The sequence below is a fragment of the Chiloscyllium plagiosum genome, unplaced genomic scaffold, assembly GCF_037043375.1.
Source record: "Chiloscyllium plagiosum isolate Xiang-an unplaced genomic scaffold, Cpla_swu_hap1 HiC_scaffold_5, whole genome shotgun sequence".
In the NCBI taxonomy this organism is placed as follows: domain Eukaryota; kingdom Metazoa; phylum Chordata; class Chondrichthyes; order Orectolobiformes; family Hemiscylliidae; genus Chiloscyllium; species Chiloscyllium plagiosum.
This window is the reverse complement of record NW_028270143.1, coordinates 84,509,637-84,527,815: the sequence shown is the minus strand read 5'-3', so window position 1 is coordinate 84,527,815 and position 18,179 is coordinate 84,509,637. Positions and strand designations below refer to the sequence as shown.

The following is an 18,179-nucleotide window of genomic DNA, read 5'->3' as shown; positions in this document are numbered from 1 at the left end:
GTTTGTAATATCTACACATATGTAAAAATGTCGTAAACACAAGTCAACTTAGTCTGTTAAAACAAAGCAACTTACCTCCGTTGTCGGTCCTCTTGAGAGCGCCATCCTTATGAGGACAAAGTTCACATTTCTTGGAAAAAGAAAGGTACAAAAATAAACAAGGACTCTATTCTATACCACATGTAAACTACTGGCGTTCGCTGTCAAGCTGTACTGTCGCTAGAATTAATCTCAATCAATTAAGTCACCTAGTATCTGTCATTTATTGAAATCGGTTTCGATTCAAACGCCCAACCTCGTATACTTCAATAAGACCTCGCTCTGTATGCATAGCGTAGTAAATTAGCATGCTCCACTTATTTCACCCCCAACTGTGCTGAAAATGTCACTAGCTCTACCCTTTCTACTCCGAAATTAACAATTTGTGCATTTAGCTTGTGAAGCACACGCAAATACCTCTAACACCAACACAACTTAACTAAAACGTTAATTACTTTGTTATCTAAGAAAATCTAACACATCAATACCAAAATTAAATGTCGCCGTCCCGACAAAAACAACCTTCAAGCGAAGCCGTTCGCATGAAGACGCAAAAAAAATTTCAAATTACTACAACTTCGGAGCAATAAAAATTAGACCAACCAAAAATACATTTAAAAATCGCTTTTCCCTTCGAATCCCACGCCTGAAAATTTGAAGTCATTATTAAGTCAACACTGAAATAGAATGAGCGCATGTGAACTTCCACCCCAGAAAACATACTGAAAGGGCGATCCTTTGGTTTTGAAAAACAACTCCCTCTTGTAGGTCTGCTAAATCAATGTCGTTGAAGCGCTACCCTACATACTGCAAATAGCAGCACTTCACAGTCTTCCGCATATTTTATTTTCGTCACTTGGGGAGGCCGCTGATCATGTACTGAAAGCACGCAATGATGACGGTCCTGTGCTCCCGACGTGATTGCTCCACCAATCGACACCAGGCGACTGGGGAATTATATAAAAAAAATCACATTCTCTGCAAAGTCAGCACGTGAGCCATAATCTAGGGGGAAGGGAAGAGAACAAATCACAGCTAGCAGTCCCTACATCTTTGTTGTTATGCCAGTGGTCATTTTATCTCAGCCTTTTTACAATCTGTGGCATAAGTTTTGAATCCCTGAGTGCAGGGCTGTTCAGTCGACATTATGCAGCTACAAAACATTACAGCACAGTTCATTTCAAAGCATAATACCACCATGCATCTTCTCCGAGCGAAGAATTTCCATTCAACCAAATTTCCACAAACTACGGTTACGAAATGTATTGCAAACATTTACTTTGGAACTTAAAAAGGTAATATCAGGTTCTCACGTCGTTGCTAGTGTTGGTCAGCAGCAGTTCGGAGATGCAGTTAAATCAGAGATACAACTCTTACAACCTAAAGGCAATATCAGACGGTCATGGACTCACCACTCGAGCGGCTCTCTCCTGCGATTCACATTTTCTACAAAACCACGGTCCGGTGGGTACTTGCACAATGCCATAACATGCTGCAATAGTAAGGAGAGAAAAAAACAATCGATCTCTGACAATCTTAAGGTAAACAGATAGCGTACAGTAATCAAGCGGCAGATTAAACAGTATTTTTTTTACTTGAAAAATATTGGCGTATCTTTAGTAGCCTGTTGAAAAAAAACACCTTCTACAGATGCCAGAAATACACGTAAATAGTGGAAAGACTGTATGAGAATATATGTAATACAGACATACTATATACCTCGCGGAAACGAGGTTCAAAACTGATTTATAAAAATTCAATTTGCCATACAAGAGTAGACAATACTTCGCGTGTCATTTTCAAACTAGAAATCTCATGTCTCAATTGGTATTAAATCAAAATCCTAAGTGTCAAGTTGCCTGTAATTAATCAAATTACAGAAACTAGTTGTCATATTTTCAGAAAATGCGAAGTAAAAATTACTTTCTAGAAAAGATTTTCAAAACATCGAGATTGATAATATAATTTTACTTTTGAGTACGCACTTTAATTTCAATCTCTTCCTTTCAGCCTTCAATATCTCCAGTAATGTTTTTACTTAATCTTGGATTTGATCTTTTTTTTTAAACCACAACACAGACGACGTTAGTTTAAGATCGTACTAGTGTCATGGAGTCATCGAGATATACAGCACGGAAACAGACCCTTAGGTCCAACTCATCCATGCCGCCCAGATATTCTTCCTTAATCTAGTCCCATTTGCCAGCATCTGGCCCATATCCCTCTAAACCCTTCCTATTGATATACCCATCCAGATGTCTTTTAAATGCTGTATTTGTACCAGCCTTCACCATTTCCTCTAGCAGCTCATTCCATACATACTCTGCCCTCAGCAGGAAAAGGTTGCCCCTTAGAACCCTTTTATATCTTTCTTTTCTCACCCTGAGGATCTATCATGTGCATCAGCAGCATTTAAAATAACCAACGATGCAATGTTTATCCCCCAGCCTCCACCAATTTAAACAAAATGGAATAGATCATTTTTTAAAAATGAGATACATTTTAAACATTTGTACAGAAGAACAAAAACATTTTTATAACTTGTATTTTGCATTTAGAAGAGCACAAGGGGAAACCATTGCAAAGTTGAGCACGTGCCTGTGTAGCTTTAATTGGCTTTAAAATCATCCTCTCAACATGTACTACAAAATAATTTCCTCATTTTACAGAAGCCATACTACTGAATTTTGGAACCAAATAGCCTGTAAGTTATGTTATGTGAACCTTCTAAATGGTCAACACTCATGGGAGGGAAATAATATTGCCTTTCCTGAGGTTTCAAGCTTTGGAGATACATTTATTTATATACCTTTGCTTGATGGGCAGAAAATATAAAAATGCTCCAATTATTTGCATCAATTTGTGAGAAAGATGAAAAAAAAACTTTTCAGCACCAAGTGACAGAAGGCAATGATGTTGTATTTACTGTGGTCTAAGTTATAGACCATTGCTGCCAAATTTGAGACAACCCCAGTCCCATGAGGCACACATCTTCCTTTACTGATGACACTGACAGGAATAAACAGTGAGCCAAACCACAAATTCTACTAGTACACAGATGCATTATCACACAAAATACAAATACACAACACATATTTGCACGTTTAAACAAATTACTGTGGATCTCAGGTTAATGTCTACTTGCACTTTATCTGTACATGCATGTGGGGACAGGTAACGGTACCCACATGCATGTAAAGGCAACAAGATTTTTATGTATTTATGTGTATGCACAAAATAAGCAAAAAAAGGGCACTCGTACATGTCCACGCAGATGCGCACACAAACCAACAAGAATCACATGCATGCAAATGTGCAAATAGTGCACATAAAAACAAATCTAAGTGTAAAAACATAAACGAGCATACGCATTTTGATTCAGCAGTCCAGAGACAAAAATACCCAAGTGCACACCAAATGCATAAACACATGCATCTCTGCACAGATTATATACTTGCATGTATATAATTGCACATCAACCCATTTCACACCCATGCACAGATTCAAACAGGTGCATTCAAATAAATATGCAAAGGCATATCTACAAATGACAAACAGACATCAACTTGAATACATTTGATGCCTAAAACTGTATTGCCATTCCTTCACTGTCACCAGATCAAAATCCTGAAATTCCTTTCCCAACAGTATTGTGGATATAACTACACACAAGGATTAGTCGTTCACGAAAACTGCTCACTATCACTTTCTGAACGGGAATTATTGAAACAAAGAATGCTGATTTAGCCAGTGCTGCCCAAATCACAATGGATGAACAAAAAAAAGTCTAAGCCATTTCACAGTAACATTATTTTAAAGTAAAAGTATTTACACATGGCATAGTGCATGCAAGTAAAACATGAACATTGACAAATGCTGTACATACAGATGCATACTTATGTGTATGAATTATATTATAAGCTCAAGTACACATGCAGTTTTTCATAGGTTAATGCATATATACACACGCAAATTATAAATATGACAAAACAGTGTAAACTTTTGCAAACATCTGCGAAGACAAGCACTGTAAATCATCTATGCTCGTACACGTGAATATAGTATCTGCAGGCATCCATGCATTTTGCTGGAAAAGCATGTCTATATTTGATGTATGTGCACAAACATAGGTGAATCAATGAAAACACACATATAGCACACATCATATGTTTATAGATATAGATTCATACAACACAGAAACAGACTCTTTGGTCCAACTCCCCCACACTGACCAGACATCCCAATCTAACCTAGTCCCATTTGCTTGCATTTGGCCCATATCTCTCTGAACCCTTGCTATTCATATATCCATTCAGATGCCTTTTAAATGTTGTAATTGTATCCATCTCCACCACTGCCTCTGACAGCTCATTCTATATGCGTACCACCCTCTGTGGAAGAAGGTATCCCTCAGGTCTTTTTTATATGTTTCCATTTTCACCTTAAACCTATACCGTCTAGTTTTAGATTCCCTCATCCCAAGAAGAATACCTTGACTATTCAACTGATCCATGCCATAGCACATACCATGTAGGCATTCGCTTGGATGCACAAACATAAATGCAAATATGCACCTAAACTCTTCACAAGCATATAGATTTATACAAACAGCTACATAATAGCTGTCACATCTGTTGACATATATACACATGTGAATATTTGTTAAAAACAGACATATAGGCCCATGATGGATGAGACAGCATGTAACTGTAGACATACACAGTCAGTCACATTATACATGCATGAGAACATATTTAAGCAGACAAGAACTCTCATTCCCATGGACACCAGTACATTTGATCATACAGTACAAGACATACAAAGACAAAAACACACCCAATCACATACCTGTGTAGGCACAGACAGTTCGCTAAAATTGCATGCAGATCAACATACAAACATATACAGACAAATCTAGATAGAAACGTGAGTAAGCGGTTTTGCCTGGGCGATCATTCAATTACATAACTTGCACAGACGTGTACACACAAACGAATAGTCACATGCAGACATACGTGAACACATTTATAGCAACATAAACCAATTACTCTCCTATTACATAATTCCGATTAATTGCACGCCTTCCTAGGTTTCACATTTGCTCTTTTCAAATGGGACTTTATATTAATTGAACAAGAGAAAACAACGACTCTCCACTTCAAACAATTTTTAGTAAATCACACACGACAACGCGTAAACTTTCTAAATGAATAACTAATACTCAAACCTTGCTAGGCCTAAAACTGATGTAGAGTTCAAGAAGAAAGTGAGAGCAAGACCGAGGCCAAGGCCTCAGCGCCCAGACAGGGATGTTTCTTTACACTGCTGCTTCTGCTTTAAAATTTCTGTTTTTACCTTGATGAACGGCAACATTACAACCGTGTCCGTCACAGTAAACGAGGGGGTTTTCAGCCCAGCCTCTCTCGTCTGAGCAAACGCAACAGCCGCCAATCATCTCCTTCATATTTGAAAAGTCAGCCGGAAGTCCACTTGAAACCATCTACGAGGAGAAGAGAAAAGAGAAAAAAAAGACAGGGGAAAGAAAAACAGAAGAGGGACGGTGGTGGTGGTAGTAACAAGGGGCTGGGGGGCGGGGGTGGGTGAGAGAATGCACACCCTTGTTTTTAAATTCACGTCCCACATTGCTGTAGAGCCATGGTGACGCGGAAAGTGGAGGGCGTGGGGGAGGGGAGAGGGGAACACTCGCTCCCAATCGCCTGAGCTCAGGCTTGACCGACAACTCGAGCAGGCGCACTGACGACCCACGCGGGGGCAACTGAGATTCAAACGTGTGTGTGGGAAGCAGAGGGGGCATAGGCATGCGCGAGAATGTTCACGCACAACCGACACTGTTAACGGAAACTGCGCGAGCCTGCAGCCACTGCAAGAGGGAGATTGTTGCGTGCGGGTGGTGGCGGTGGGTGGTGTGGGGGAAACATGATTGATAGCTCACCAGCCAATGGGCTGCTTGTATTTCGAACCGGCGTTCTATCGACCATTCCGGATACCTCGGGTCTTCCTTTCTTCCGGGCGGGGGGGTAGGAGGGGAATGGGGAGGTAAGAAAATGATGGGAATTTCAGCTTCCGGTTGTGCTGTTGCTTTTTTTTAAAAAAACCTTTCTTCCTCCTCCTCGTGCTTGCATTGATGGTCTAAATGGGTATTGTGGGTATAGAAATGAGCCAAAGCCGGAACGAGCGGAGGTTAAAGGTGACTCGCTCAACCCATCTTCCCCACGTGAATCAGACTAAGTAGTTGCAGATCCCAACATTTAAGTTGCAGAGCGCAGCAAGGGGGAGGGTGGGGGGAGATTTGGACAGTTACAAGTAGTTTAATTTACCTTTTGTTTTTTTTCTCCATATATTTATCTATAAAGGATCTGCTACAACTTTTAAACTTTAAGAATCCCGGGGAAACAGCATAAAGACTATTTTTTTTAAAACTTACTCATTTTGAAGTAATCACTCTGTTCACGGTAGGTTCATTAAATCTGCAAAAAGCTCGCTGCAAGCTAGTCTCATTTGCCAGCTTTAAAAAGAGAGCCAAAGTACAGAACTATCAATCTAATGTGATATATTTTTTATAAATTTTGATTTTGCTTTAGATTCAAAATGCCTTAAATACATGGGCAAGAATGCTAAACTGGAAAGAAAAACGGACATTGGAATTCCTCGCTGAATTGCGTCCTAGGGACTACTGATTGCAAACATGGTGTTACAAAATATATTGACTGAAAATTATATCTTTATCCCGGTACTTCTCCGGTAATCTTTGCATTAAAGTACATGTCTAGTCAACTGCTTTGCCTTAATCCTACTTACATGTCACCATGATTAAAATATTGAGGTTTGCATTACATGTAATTTTGCAAATTTCTTCTGTGAGTTTATGTGCATGAAGGCAGCAAAACACATATGCACTAGGATTTGCAAACCTGGTAATCCTTTGTATACATTTTGTTTGTCGCCATAAAATCTTTGCTGAGAATATTACTTATTATATATACATACTTTTAAAAAGAGACTAAAAGGGAATACCGCGACGCTTTAAAGCGGTGATTTCACGAAAACCAACCTATTTCTGTGGAAAAAATACCTCTGGGTTATGCTTTGTCCGGCGCTTGGACATGTTGTGCTTTTAATGTTATTCTGATTGAAAACATCGAAAATGAAATGTATCTTTAATCTAGAGATTTTCTGCATACAACATTTTTCGCCACTTTGGATTGGAAATGTATAACTGATTTTCGAGATCGAGAATGAATTCCCTTTGTTTCTGCCTTGCTGCCCTCGAACCCAACAACGGCATGTTTGGAAATGGCTTACCTTCTGCGCTTTAAAATCGACAAAAGTGTTTCCGTGCATATTAGATCTCAGAAGCTCTTCAACGATAGCTATAAATAAGCAACCTGTGTTTAATACACCATATATTTTCTTAATCTTGTTGTTTCATTAAGGACTGCCTTGCCGAGCACGTTGTTGCAGTATGTAGACCCCCGCCTTCTGAATCGGTTACGTTACGACCCTCTAGTCCATCCTAATTCTGCTGCTGCCAGTCGAATTGAATGTCGAACTTTCAAAGGAAGTGGCCTACAACTCCAATAAGAGCCCAGAAAATAAATTATTTTCCTCCAAATTTACTTTTTCTCATGTTGCTTTGAGCAATGCAGTTGTGTTTATTTGATTTAAATAAACGCGTTTTAAGCATTAGTAATGAAAACGAAATCACCAAGGGTCTGCCCACAAGTCCCAGTAATCTTGTTGCCAACATGTTGTCTTGTTTCTGTTTCTTAGAAGACACTTTCAGCAATCTGCATTAAAAACCCTGGGCAAAGTTTAAATCTGTATGGAATTGTGAATTCAACCCGGAAAAAACAAACTATACTTACCAGTAAATACTCTCTGAAACTACGGAAATGGTTTGCACTGCTTTCCCACAATTTACTCAAAGTGGAAATAATTTCATATTTTAATTCCAAATCTGCATCTCCATAAGCACATGGCAGATTTAGAAATAAGGTTGAAATTTGTTTTAATCATAATCAACAACTTTGTTTTTGTAATTGCTGGTTATTGCACAACCACAAGGTAATTGTACTCCAAATTGCGTCTTTTAAAAATGCAATTACGTTTGAATTTTATAACCTGATTAGGATTTTCAATGATAACAAGCTACGCTTTTGCAATACTACAAATAGAAATATAATTTCAGTCATTGTTTTCATCTGTTAGCATAGCAAAATTGCATAGCAAAACTACTTGTAAGTTTTATAAAACATTTTTCAGTTCATGTACGGCAACATCGCATTGTTAGTTAAAAACTATTTCAATCCATTGAAGTACTTGCATCCCCTAACTTGATTGGTGAATGCAGGTTTCTAAAGAAACATTTCAGTTTTTAAATAGACAACAGAGAACATGTTGAATCCTCACCAGATTTACTATTTATGATATTATCTACTTCTGACCAAGTGACTAGAGCTATTTCTTATGTAATTTAACCGATTTATACTACATTCAAATTTGAGTCAAGCTAAACCATGATCTTGTTTTATTTTTATTATGATCGCTTGGTTTACCAGAAAAGTCTAAATTTCTACTTTATTTCTCTTGCTGCCTATTACTTGAATATTGATACTTGCAAGGGAGGAATATAGTCCCTCTTTAGCTGCTTTTCTTGCTTAACTATTATCAGTAAGAAAGGGCGTCCTTTCTTTTTAGCAGAATGCACACTCTTATGGTCTGTCGAGAACAAAGCCTCCCCAGCCCCCCTTTGCATGTTCAATGCTTTGCAAATTTAGAAAGGCTGCATTGAGTTCGGGATAGGTCAGGGGGCAGGAGAGGGGTAGAAAGGTCAACACATTTTGATTATGGGTCAGTAGACAATTGGCATACAGTCTATATGCAAGTAAAATAGAATAAATTCCTGTTGGAAATCCATCCTGGACCATTGAAATCACAGTTGCCATTTAGTTTTCAACTAACTAAAAATTACTTTTTGGCAGGTTTTCACTGATAAAGTGGTAACAAAAAACTGCTAAATTCCTGATGAATTCGCAGAAAAACAAAGCAATATGTAAATATTCGGGGCAACTGATACATTTATAAAGTGTCACTTTTCACAGTGTTTATATTTTATCACAGAGTGATGCAGCATCACACGCAGTAAGACAAGTTGTTTTTGTAACAATATGCCATTCCAGCCGACCCTCTTACAATACTTTTTAAGTAAACAGGATTGGTGAAAACTTAGATGTCTCTGGGAAAAAATATACAATATTAACCTGCATGTTGGTGCCATACAGTTTGAATAGTTCTCATGTACTAACCCACAAATGTTCTCTGTATTCTATGCAATATTAAAATGTTCTTTACTATTAATTGTGAATTTACAGATTGTTCTGATTTGATTATTAGTCGGGACTTTTTGCCCAGAGATAAAGAAGTCTCCTTACTTCGCTAAACTGTATAATTAAAATGTTCGCTTTTCCATCTTATCAATGTTATAAATTGTGATTGTCTAATCTTGTAAACTGTAGTATATGCTAAATATCGTACTTTCTTAAGTACAGCTTTCAATGATACAGCTGATTTCATGGTTGTAACATGCTTGTTTTGATTAATATTTTTTTTGACTAAGGAGGGAAGCAAGAAGTCATTCTGCAAGTGTGTGAGTTGTGCCTCTTTCTGCTCATGGAGAGTAAGTAAAAGATTGAGGCCTCTGATGAAAAAAATAACCATTACATTATACGAACTTAAACAGGCTACGATGCTTTTATTTATTTCGGGGTAAAATTGATAAATAGGATTTGTTGACAAGTCAGATCCAAGCTATTAATAAATTATTTCATCCAAACACAGATGAGAGTTGGAGTATAAAATAAGCTTATGACGCTCTACTGTCCGTAGTAGTTTAGAAATAGATCTATTTAATCAGAGCAACTGTATTTATCGCATAAATATGAAACACTTCCAAATTCCATTTTGTGAGTGAAAATCACGTTTGATTATTTACACTGCTGCTGGAATATTTATCTCATTTGTCAGTTTTATTTATGTAAGCAGTTTCTACTTCTCTTTTGTCCCGACGTGCAGACAAAAAAAAATTAGTAAGAGTGGGTTTGGGGTTGCAGGATATCTGAGTAAAGTAAATTCATGCCTCAAAATTATCTAATGTTGCTACTCCCAATTATATTTATTCGCACTGTAAGTTTAATGTATCAAAAGGGGAATCATATGTTTCTCTGGGAATCACCTACTATTGTAATTAGAACAATCATTGTTGTTCTATGAAGGATGCTGCTGTCGCTGGGATCAAATCATTTACAATGGTCTTAGATTTGATTAAAATGACAGGCAGCCACCTTGCTGTGCTATCTCGCTGTTATCAATTCAGACATCTCGACGTTGGATAAAAATACATAAAACCCCTGTGTGTGGTAATATAAATACATTGGTGTGTATCCCTTATATTCAAGGATTTTTACTCCTGCTCTTCTATGATGTATGTTGGTAGCTAGTGACAAAAAACAGCTCGCCACATAAATCCATCCGGAGGCAACCTGCCTCTCGTGTGTTTATAGAAGGGCCTCGAAAAGCCTCTCTTCAGATTCAACCCCTTGTTCCTAAATAGCCTGGGATATACGACGTTCAGTGATGTGCAAGAGCGACCTGTCATTTTCTGTCAAATATTGATGATGAAAAAAAAACTGATGACAGAATTAAACCGCAAAAAATGGTCGTATAAAATGCAAGTAATGACAGTAATTGTTTAGTAATTTTATGAATTATACACAGAAATTATTAAATATGCCTTCGTTGTTATCATTTTAGCATATACATGAGTTCCCCAAATGCCTTGCGTGCCCCACATGGACGGCCATTACACGTTTGCCCTTATGGTCCCCATAATCCAGTTTTATACATTACATCAGCTAGCATAAATTTAAAGCGATTTGATGATTATTCCATTGTACTGTCTGTGTAGAATATTAAACAATGGCAAAAGCCATATGTGCGTAGGATTGCCTCTACATTTTCTGTTGAGTCTTGTAACACATCGTGCAAATCCTAATCAAGAATTCCTTTAAGAATGATCAATATATGTTTATGGTGATGAAGGCCGAACTGTAAGGATGACCTATACTTGGACGAGGCACAACTATTGTGATTGACTCTCTGTTTTGACACATTTTATGATACTGTGAACCTAAGAATTCATACAAACTAAGAACCGTTTAAGCGGAAGGCTAATAAAGAAGCATTAAAGATCTGCTTGTCGTCAGCAATAATGGCAATGATGCGTTGTCTAGTGCATTGACCATTAAATGAAGTTTGATTGTAGAAATAACTAGCTTCCTTTCATCGCTTCACTAACCCATCGCCCCTTTCTGCAGTTTAGTACTGTTGCGCTGCAAATAACGCTTCTGTTCTGTCTAATATAAACTGGGTCACACTATTTTTTCAGACTTTCTGTTAGATAGCTTCTAAGTTTGTGTAGACTTTCCATGGCGATCTATAATGTGCAGTATTCAGCTTTGCACTTTGAGAATAGTAGTGGTAGTTTTGCATAACGTTTCCTATATACCGAGTCAAAGCGCTCAAATGCCGTACAAGATTTTTACACGCTGCTTGTAATCGACTGCCTTTATGCTTAAACTGCCTGGTCAGAAGAGCTTCAAAAAGATTAAGTTATTAAGATATTCAATCACTGTTCTGAGTTGCTTTTTCTTCATTATGGTAAAACGTAAAGTTTAACGTTGTTGCGGACGTCTTCATGGCAGTTTCCAGATACCTGCTTCTCCGATAGCGAGGTGGCCATTGTGAAAACGGATGTCTATGAAAAACATAAAGTCCGTGTGATTCACCCAGCCTGTTTCCAACCAGTGGAGGGGAGAAACTTGTAATCTGTCTTTAATTTATTATCATATGTTTAGTTACGTGAGACATACATGTTATGATACCAAGTTTATACATCCTTGATGTAGATGATATGCTAATCTGCCGTGTGAACTGCGAGGAAGTTCACTAGTCTCATTCAGTGAAAGGAGACTGTTGCAATACCATTTTTATCACATGGAGATCTTTGTATGTGTGTGAGAAGAAATGCTAGCGTGCATTTAAAAGTACAATTTTCTTCCTTCGGAAAAGTAAAGCGAATTTAAAATTAGTATTTTTAATACGTATATTCTGCAATGCCTCTCGACTACGGCAATCAGAAAGTTCCAGCTAACACCAGGTTGTCTGTTATCGGCTTAATTCTATGGGCGCAGTTTTTTACGTCTTGAAGAATGAGAAAATAAGCCTAGTTGTAGACGCTCGTCCAGCATTAATATCATACGCTGTGCCCAAGCAAGATTGCTAATTCAGTCTGCAAACAGCATTTTAACAGGAAAATGTTATATATGCGATTATGTACTTTGGAATTCTGTTCTATACTGAATACGTAGATGTTTGATTCCTTACAAATTGTTAAACACGTGTTGATAAATGCTGAAAGCAAATATGGGATAAATAAACATTCAATGTGTCTAAGAACAACATTCAATCTTGAGCTGTCTTTAGTACAAACTCTATGCTGAATATGGAAAGATAATTTTCTCCTTAAGGATAAAATGCAGTTTATATTAAAATGCAAAATGTTATTAATATCTTTCTCATGGAATATAACTGGAACTTTTTGACTTAAAGAATGCCCCCGAAAGCGTATGTGAGGTTGCCTTTCTTCAAATAAATACAATGTGCGCATCAAATATTTTGCATCTATAGCACTGACCTAAAAAAAGTGGAAAGTCGAGGGTAAAACTATAAAGCGCATGCTCCTTTTGTATACAATTATATCTGCGATATCGGAAGGCAGAAGAAATAAATGTATAAAATAAACCAGGTAGCTTGCGGCTGCTAAAGCGCTTTTTTTGGATGATGTTTTGTCGGGGGAGGGGAGGGTGGGCGATGGGATGTGGGAGGGGGTTGGGGGAGGTGGTGTGTGTATATTAAAGATTTGCATACTAACTGTATTTACTTCAGCAAGAGGGTGGGAGTATAAGGGTATGCTAATTAGTGGGGGATTTTTGGGAGGGGGTGGAATATCAATTTTTATTGCATCACCTGTCAGTGACATCCAATCAGAGCTGGCTTTAGGGGAATTAATTGATGAAGGTGTCTCCCGGCGAACTCACTTCACTCTGTCATCTTATTTGTGGGAGAAGCAGCGGCGGGAATAGCAGCTGCATTTTTTCTCTCTCTCCTTCCATTCTGTCTTGTACAGTACATCCATGAGTATTTGGGAAAATTAAAGAGTGCAGGTACAACAATACGCATCTATAACTTGAAAATTAAGCTTCATATAAAGAACACGTGATATCGCTTTTTTTAAAAACAATGAAAATATACCATGTTATGTATTGAATATCTCCCAAAGTTTTTTTTTTGATCAGCTGAATCAGAAACAGTAATAATATGTGTTTTTAAACAGGATGCCATGAGGAATGTCGAATTCCGCAGTCGATGTTTTTGTCCAGCGAATGTGGGACAAAATTCAGGTAGCGAGATGGGAGACTTGGAATCGGGTTATGAAGAAGTGGATGGTGTGAGACTTGGCTATCTTATAATTAAGGGAAAACAAATGTTTGCGCTTTCCCAAGTATTTACAAATCTGCTGAAAAACATACCCAGGACAACAGTGCACAAAAGGATGGACCATCTTAACGTGAAGAAACATCATTGCGATTTGGAAGAATTAAGAAAACTCAAGGCAATAAATTCTATTGCTTTTCATGCAGCTAAATGCACTCTCATTTCACGGGAGGACGTTGAAGCCCTGTACACTTCGTGCAAAACTGAACGGGTTCTTAAGACTAAGAGGAGAAAAATAAACGGGACATTGTTATCAACCGAACTCAACCAGGAGAAAACCCCTACTGATCGCTGCGCGAGTATTTTGAAAGAGAACAAAGTTTGGTTGACTTTGAATGGAAACCCCCAGCCTCTGGCTGGAATGAACAGGGCTTTGCGAGGAGACGGCAGTTCGCTACCGGCCTCCAATCTACCTCAATTCTACAGTAAATTTACCAGCCACAGTTACACTGAAATGATCCGATCACATTGCAAAATCCCCCAAAACTACGAAACTGCGGAAATATCGAGCAACTGTGTAGCATTTCACACCAATCACTCCTTATTTCGGAGCATGATTTGCAGGCATCCAGTGTTTTACCAATCCGCCATCGCCTATTACCCTAAGTCTCCAAACGCTACCGGCTTGACGTATTACTTCAGGCGCAAAAGTTCGTGTGAAATCACTCAAAAACATTTAGGGAGTTCAAGCACCGCCAAGCGAGTCTTGCTGGCGGCAGCTGCTCCTAAATCTTGCAAAGCGAAAGGAGACTCCGAGTGCCTGAATACATTTCACGTTGCCAACGGACTGCAGTGCAACCAGGGGCCCTCGCAGGAAAGCTGCAGCAGCGATTCAGAGTCGAGCTCTTTTTCGGGTCGCGCAGATAACGACTCGGACTTTGGGTCAAGTTTGTCGAGTTCCAGCAACTCGGCTTCTTCCGACGAAGAGGACGACTCGGTGTCTGACTCTTCCGACGTGAGCTCGGCCAGTGACGAAGATACTTCGTCCGAATCTGATTCCAGCTCCGTCTCCAGCCAAGTTTCTGTTCAAAGCATACGATTCAGGCGCACCAGTTTCTCGAGCATCTGCAGCAAACCTCTCGTCTTAACGCAGCCGAGTTTCCACTACCAGTTCCAAGCGAAAAGCAATAATGTCGTGTATGAAACAGCCAGTACCGATCTCCTGGAAGGAAGAACTTCCCATTGTAATTTAAAGTCCGCGACTATTGTTAAGAGAAACGAGCAGAACTGGACTATTAAGGCGCATAACGTATGCTGCTCAACTGGCTATGGAAGTTGCCTTGCCGAGATAAACAATGATAGAATATCTGAGTTTGCATTCCCGCATTCCGAAATTTCCCATTATCTAAAGAGGACTGAATCGACAATTAACTGTGCGAAAGAAGGGGGCCCTGCGCCTACTAACCCAAAGGGAAACACCGAGTTTCCACAACAAAGAACATTAACAGAATCAAATAAATGCCTTGGAGCATCTATAGCACACTGTGCAGAAGAAAACAAGGTGACAATAGTTTCCGAGCCTGCAGACAATGATTCTTCATTAGCAGCAAATGCAGAGATAGAACCGAATACCGGCAATTTCATCGCACTGTCCTCAACCTTCCAGAGTGTAAACACGGACAGAAGTCAGGGCCCCGCCGTCCGCATCCACAGCGACAATGCACACATGGGGAAAGCAGTTATGCACAATATTACAGTAAAATTAGAAGAAAATAGCTGTGACGAAGAGTATGAATATGTGCCCCAACAGCCTAGAAAGAAACTCAAGTATGCGTGCAATGTATCGAAGCGAGCAGAGGCCACTTTAAGAGAAAATAAAATACGAGACTGTTTTTCGACAAAAGCAAAGGAAAGCCATGTGTGCACTGAAACGGCCACCTCTTCCCAAAACGCTTCCAGACCAAGAGAAGACCTTCAACGCACTTTAAACATTCCAGTATTAGAGGACTGCGAATTCCGAAATGGTGCAAGAATAAGAAGGAATTACAGGACTTTAGTGTTGGGGAAACAGCACACTTTGCAAAACTCGTCAGTAAAAACAATTGTGAAATCAGAGAATCCGCGTCTTACAGGTAAAACAGATGTGCATGAAGGAACACTAGAAGAATTTGCTGGTTCAAATAAACGTAAACGCATAGCCAATGGTGTAGCATCCACGGTGAAAAGGCCATTTAATTTCATGGCAAATTTTCCCTCTCCACCGTCACTAATTATTGGCAACGATGGGGATTTGTGCCCTGCGTATTCACTGAACTCTACTAAGGATCCCGAAGCACCTCAGAAGGCCCATCCCGTGTGGAAATGGCAGATGGGTGGTGCTGTAATACCTCTCCCGCCTAGCCATAAATTCAGACGATTTAACTTATGAAAGAGATATTTTGGATAAGGAGGCTTCTGTCTGTGCAAATTTATATTAAAAAGTACTTTCCTGTTTTCTTTGTAATGAGCCATGACCGGATATTAAGTCTCGACATACAACAAATTTTCATATTGGAATATTGTTTAAAGACATAAACCCCTTCGTGTGGATTATTCTTTTAATTGACCAAACACTGCTATCTACTGACCGAGGCATTCCACACTACACTTTCTGAAATACTAATGTCACTTTGAGATTGTTTAACGGTGGTTTTCAAGCAATTTAATCAACATTGTTTCAATATTCGAATTATAAGTCAGTCCCTCCACAAGGTTACTGCACACTGTACGTCAGAAGTCGACATAGTGAAATGTTAGAAATGAGCCATTAAATTTATGCACTACAGTTTTAAATCGCAAATGACTTGATGTTTTGCCTGAATGATTGATTATTACTGTATTGGATTCATGGCAAATTATGAATGTGTGTTTAACTTAAAAAAGAAAAAAAATGTACTTTCATCTGACTCAATATGGCCGTCATTCTATATAAAATATGCTTTTATCTTGAAAGAGTCCATATCATTGATGTTTAGATAGATAAGCGCAAGCAGGTTACTGATTTCAATGCTTTGTTGTCTTTAGTTCTTAAATGTAAAATAATTGTTTTCAATGTTCATTATTGGAACTGTGAGAATAGCTACAAAATTAGCCCTAGCTGTAGTGCTTGTCTATCATAAGTGTTTCATCTAACTTCGTACAGACTTACACAGAAGTAACTAAGATAAAACAAGCATTAAAAAACTGATTAGAGAATGAATACAAAGCAGAATCAATCAACAGTCAAGGATTTTTAGTTTTGATGACCATTACATTTTAGCATTTAATTTGAAAACAAGGAATAAATAATACAGGCACATGGCTCACCATGTAACTTCCAGTTTGAAGACTTTACACAAGAGCAAGAAACTAAACTCATTCTGCTTGTGATGCAGGTAGCATAGGTTCAACAAACATACCAGGAATGCTGCAACTGACAATCAGTCATCCAGATTTACATTTACACAAAAAGACAGAAGCTCAAAAAAATGCAAACTGCATTACAAAGAAATGGGTGAGATATTGTTTATTAATGTAGTCAGGAGTTTGCTTACTCCATAAAGTCTAGAGTGTTTGCACTGTTAGTATTATATAATTTAGACTTGCTTTGAAAATAATCGTAAGTAATTTAGATGTAGCTGAAATACATTTGATTAATTTTTCTAGAATCTAATAAGTTATTATTTACACATTGCTTGAAGTGCGAGGGTAAATTCAGTAGGTATTTTAATATAAAAATAACAATTACATGGACTGGCAAACAATATGGTAATTAGATATTTTGCACACAATGAGAATGTTTTAGTGCTCAGAGATATGCAAATTAAGAATAGTTGTTTAAAATAAAAATGTTGTGAACTTTGCAAAACTGAATCAAAGGAAATACAACGAAATTAATGATACAGAAAATATGTTAGACAAGTGTTCAGGTCTCTGCAAATTTGTAGAGAAAACATGCTGGTATTCATACATTTACTTTTCAGGATGCATTACCAACTTTGACAGTATAAGAGAATCACAAAAAGAACAACCATGTGAAGATCAGACATACAATGAAAGCTGATTTTGTTGTCAATATCTTCTATACATCTTTTTATGCACTCACATGACTCACATTCAAACATTTACAGAATTGTTGCATAAATGATGAACCAGAATGTGCAGAATAAAAGTACACTAGTAACTAATGGTGCTGTTAGCAGTGCCAGTAGATACCACTCCGAATCCCCCTATCACCACAGACAGTCCCTTGTTATATCTCCCAAGGTCACTCGATATTCCAGCCAGACAGTGGGTAATTTCAGCTTTCAATACTATCCTCTATACTTCTCATACTCCATTAGTGTGCATGTTTTTAAAACGTTTTAGTATAATGGGTAAAACAGAAGCTTTTACTGTAACTTATTGCAATCCACAGTGATCTTATTTCTAATCCATGTACGTAAATAGGTGAAATTTTCAACCAGCAAAAACACATGACACATTGCTTATTTAAGTTAATGTGCTGCTAACTGTAAAGCACTTTGCCATTGTTGACATATGTGACTTAT

At 38.2% G+C, this 18,179-nt stretch overlaps 2 protein-coding genes across 14 annotated transcripts in view; one reads left to right on the top strand and one right to left on the bottom strand.

Moving 5' to 3' along the window:
• Positions 1 to 5,882, bottom strand: part of mllt10 (MLLT10 histone lysine methyltransferase DOT1L cofactor) — a 294,669-nt gene extending 288,787 nt beyond the window's left edge. Inside the window, exons 1-3 of one of the 7 annotated variants that reach the window (XM_087987376.1) lie at positions 5,395 to 5,882; positions 1,452 to 1,531; positions 76 to 130 (exon numbers count right to left, since the gene is read on the bottom strand). In XM_087987376.1, the coding sequence (XP_087843502.1) occupies positions 76 to 130; positions 1,452 to 1,531; positions 5,395 to 5,539 (280 nt within the window). In that variant the 5' untranslated portion in view covers positions 5,540 to 5,882. Of the gene's footprint in view, positions 1 to 75; positions 131 to 762; positions 938 to 1,451; positions 1,532 to 4,887; positions 4,908 to 5,266; positions 5,285 to 5,394 lie in introns of those variants that run through there. The other 6 variants (XM_087987375.1, XM_087987379.1, XM_087987377.1 and 3 more) reach the window with 6 other exon arrangements.
• Positions 5,427 to 16,435, top strand: skida1 (SKI/DACH domain containing 1). 7 transcript variants are annotated; one of them, XM_087987385.1, is made up of 4 exons: positions 5,427 to 5,608; positions 6,414 to 6,512; positions 6,642 to 9,736; positions 13,511 to 16,435. In XM_087987385.1, the coding sequence occupies exon 4, from the start codon at positions 13,517 to 13,519 to the stop codon at positions 16,037 to 16,039; it is 2,523 nt and encodes an 840-aa protein (XP_087843511.1). In that variant the 5' UTR covers positions 5,427 to 5,608; positions 6,414 to 6,512; positions 6,642 to 9,736; positions 13,511 to 13,516; the 3' UTR covers positions 16,040 to 16,435. The 7 variants fall into 7 exon arrangements, with proteins under 7 accessions (XP_087843511.1, XP_087843512.1, XP_087843513.1 ...); XM_087987386.1 differs by having other exon boundaries at positions 5,529 to 5,605; XM_087987387.1 differs by lacking the exon at positions 5,427 to 5,608 and adding an exon at positions 5,774 to 5,828.
• Positions 16,436 to 18,179: the final 1,744 nt, after the last annotated feature.

Coding starts and splice junctions, on each gene's coding strand:
- skida1 (XM_087987385.1), top strand. CDS start 13,517: ATGAGGAATGTCGAATTCCGCAGTCGATGTTTTTGTCCAGCGAATGTG.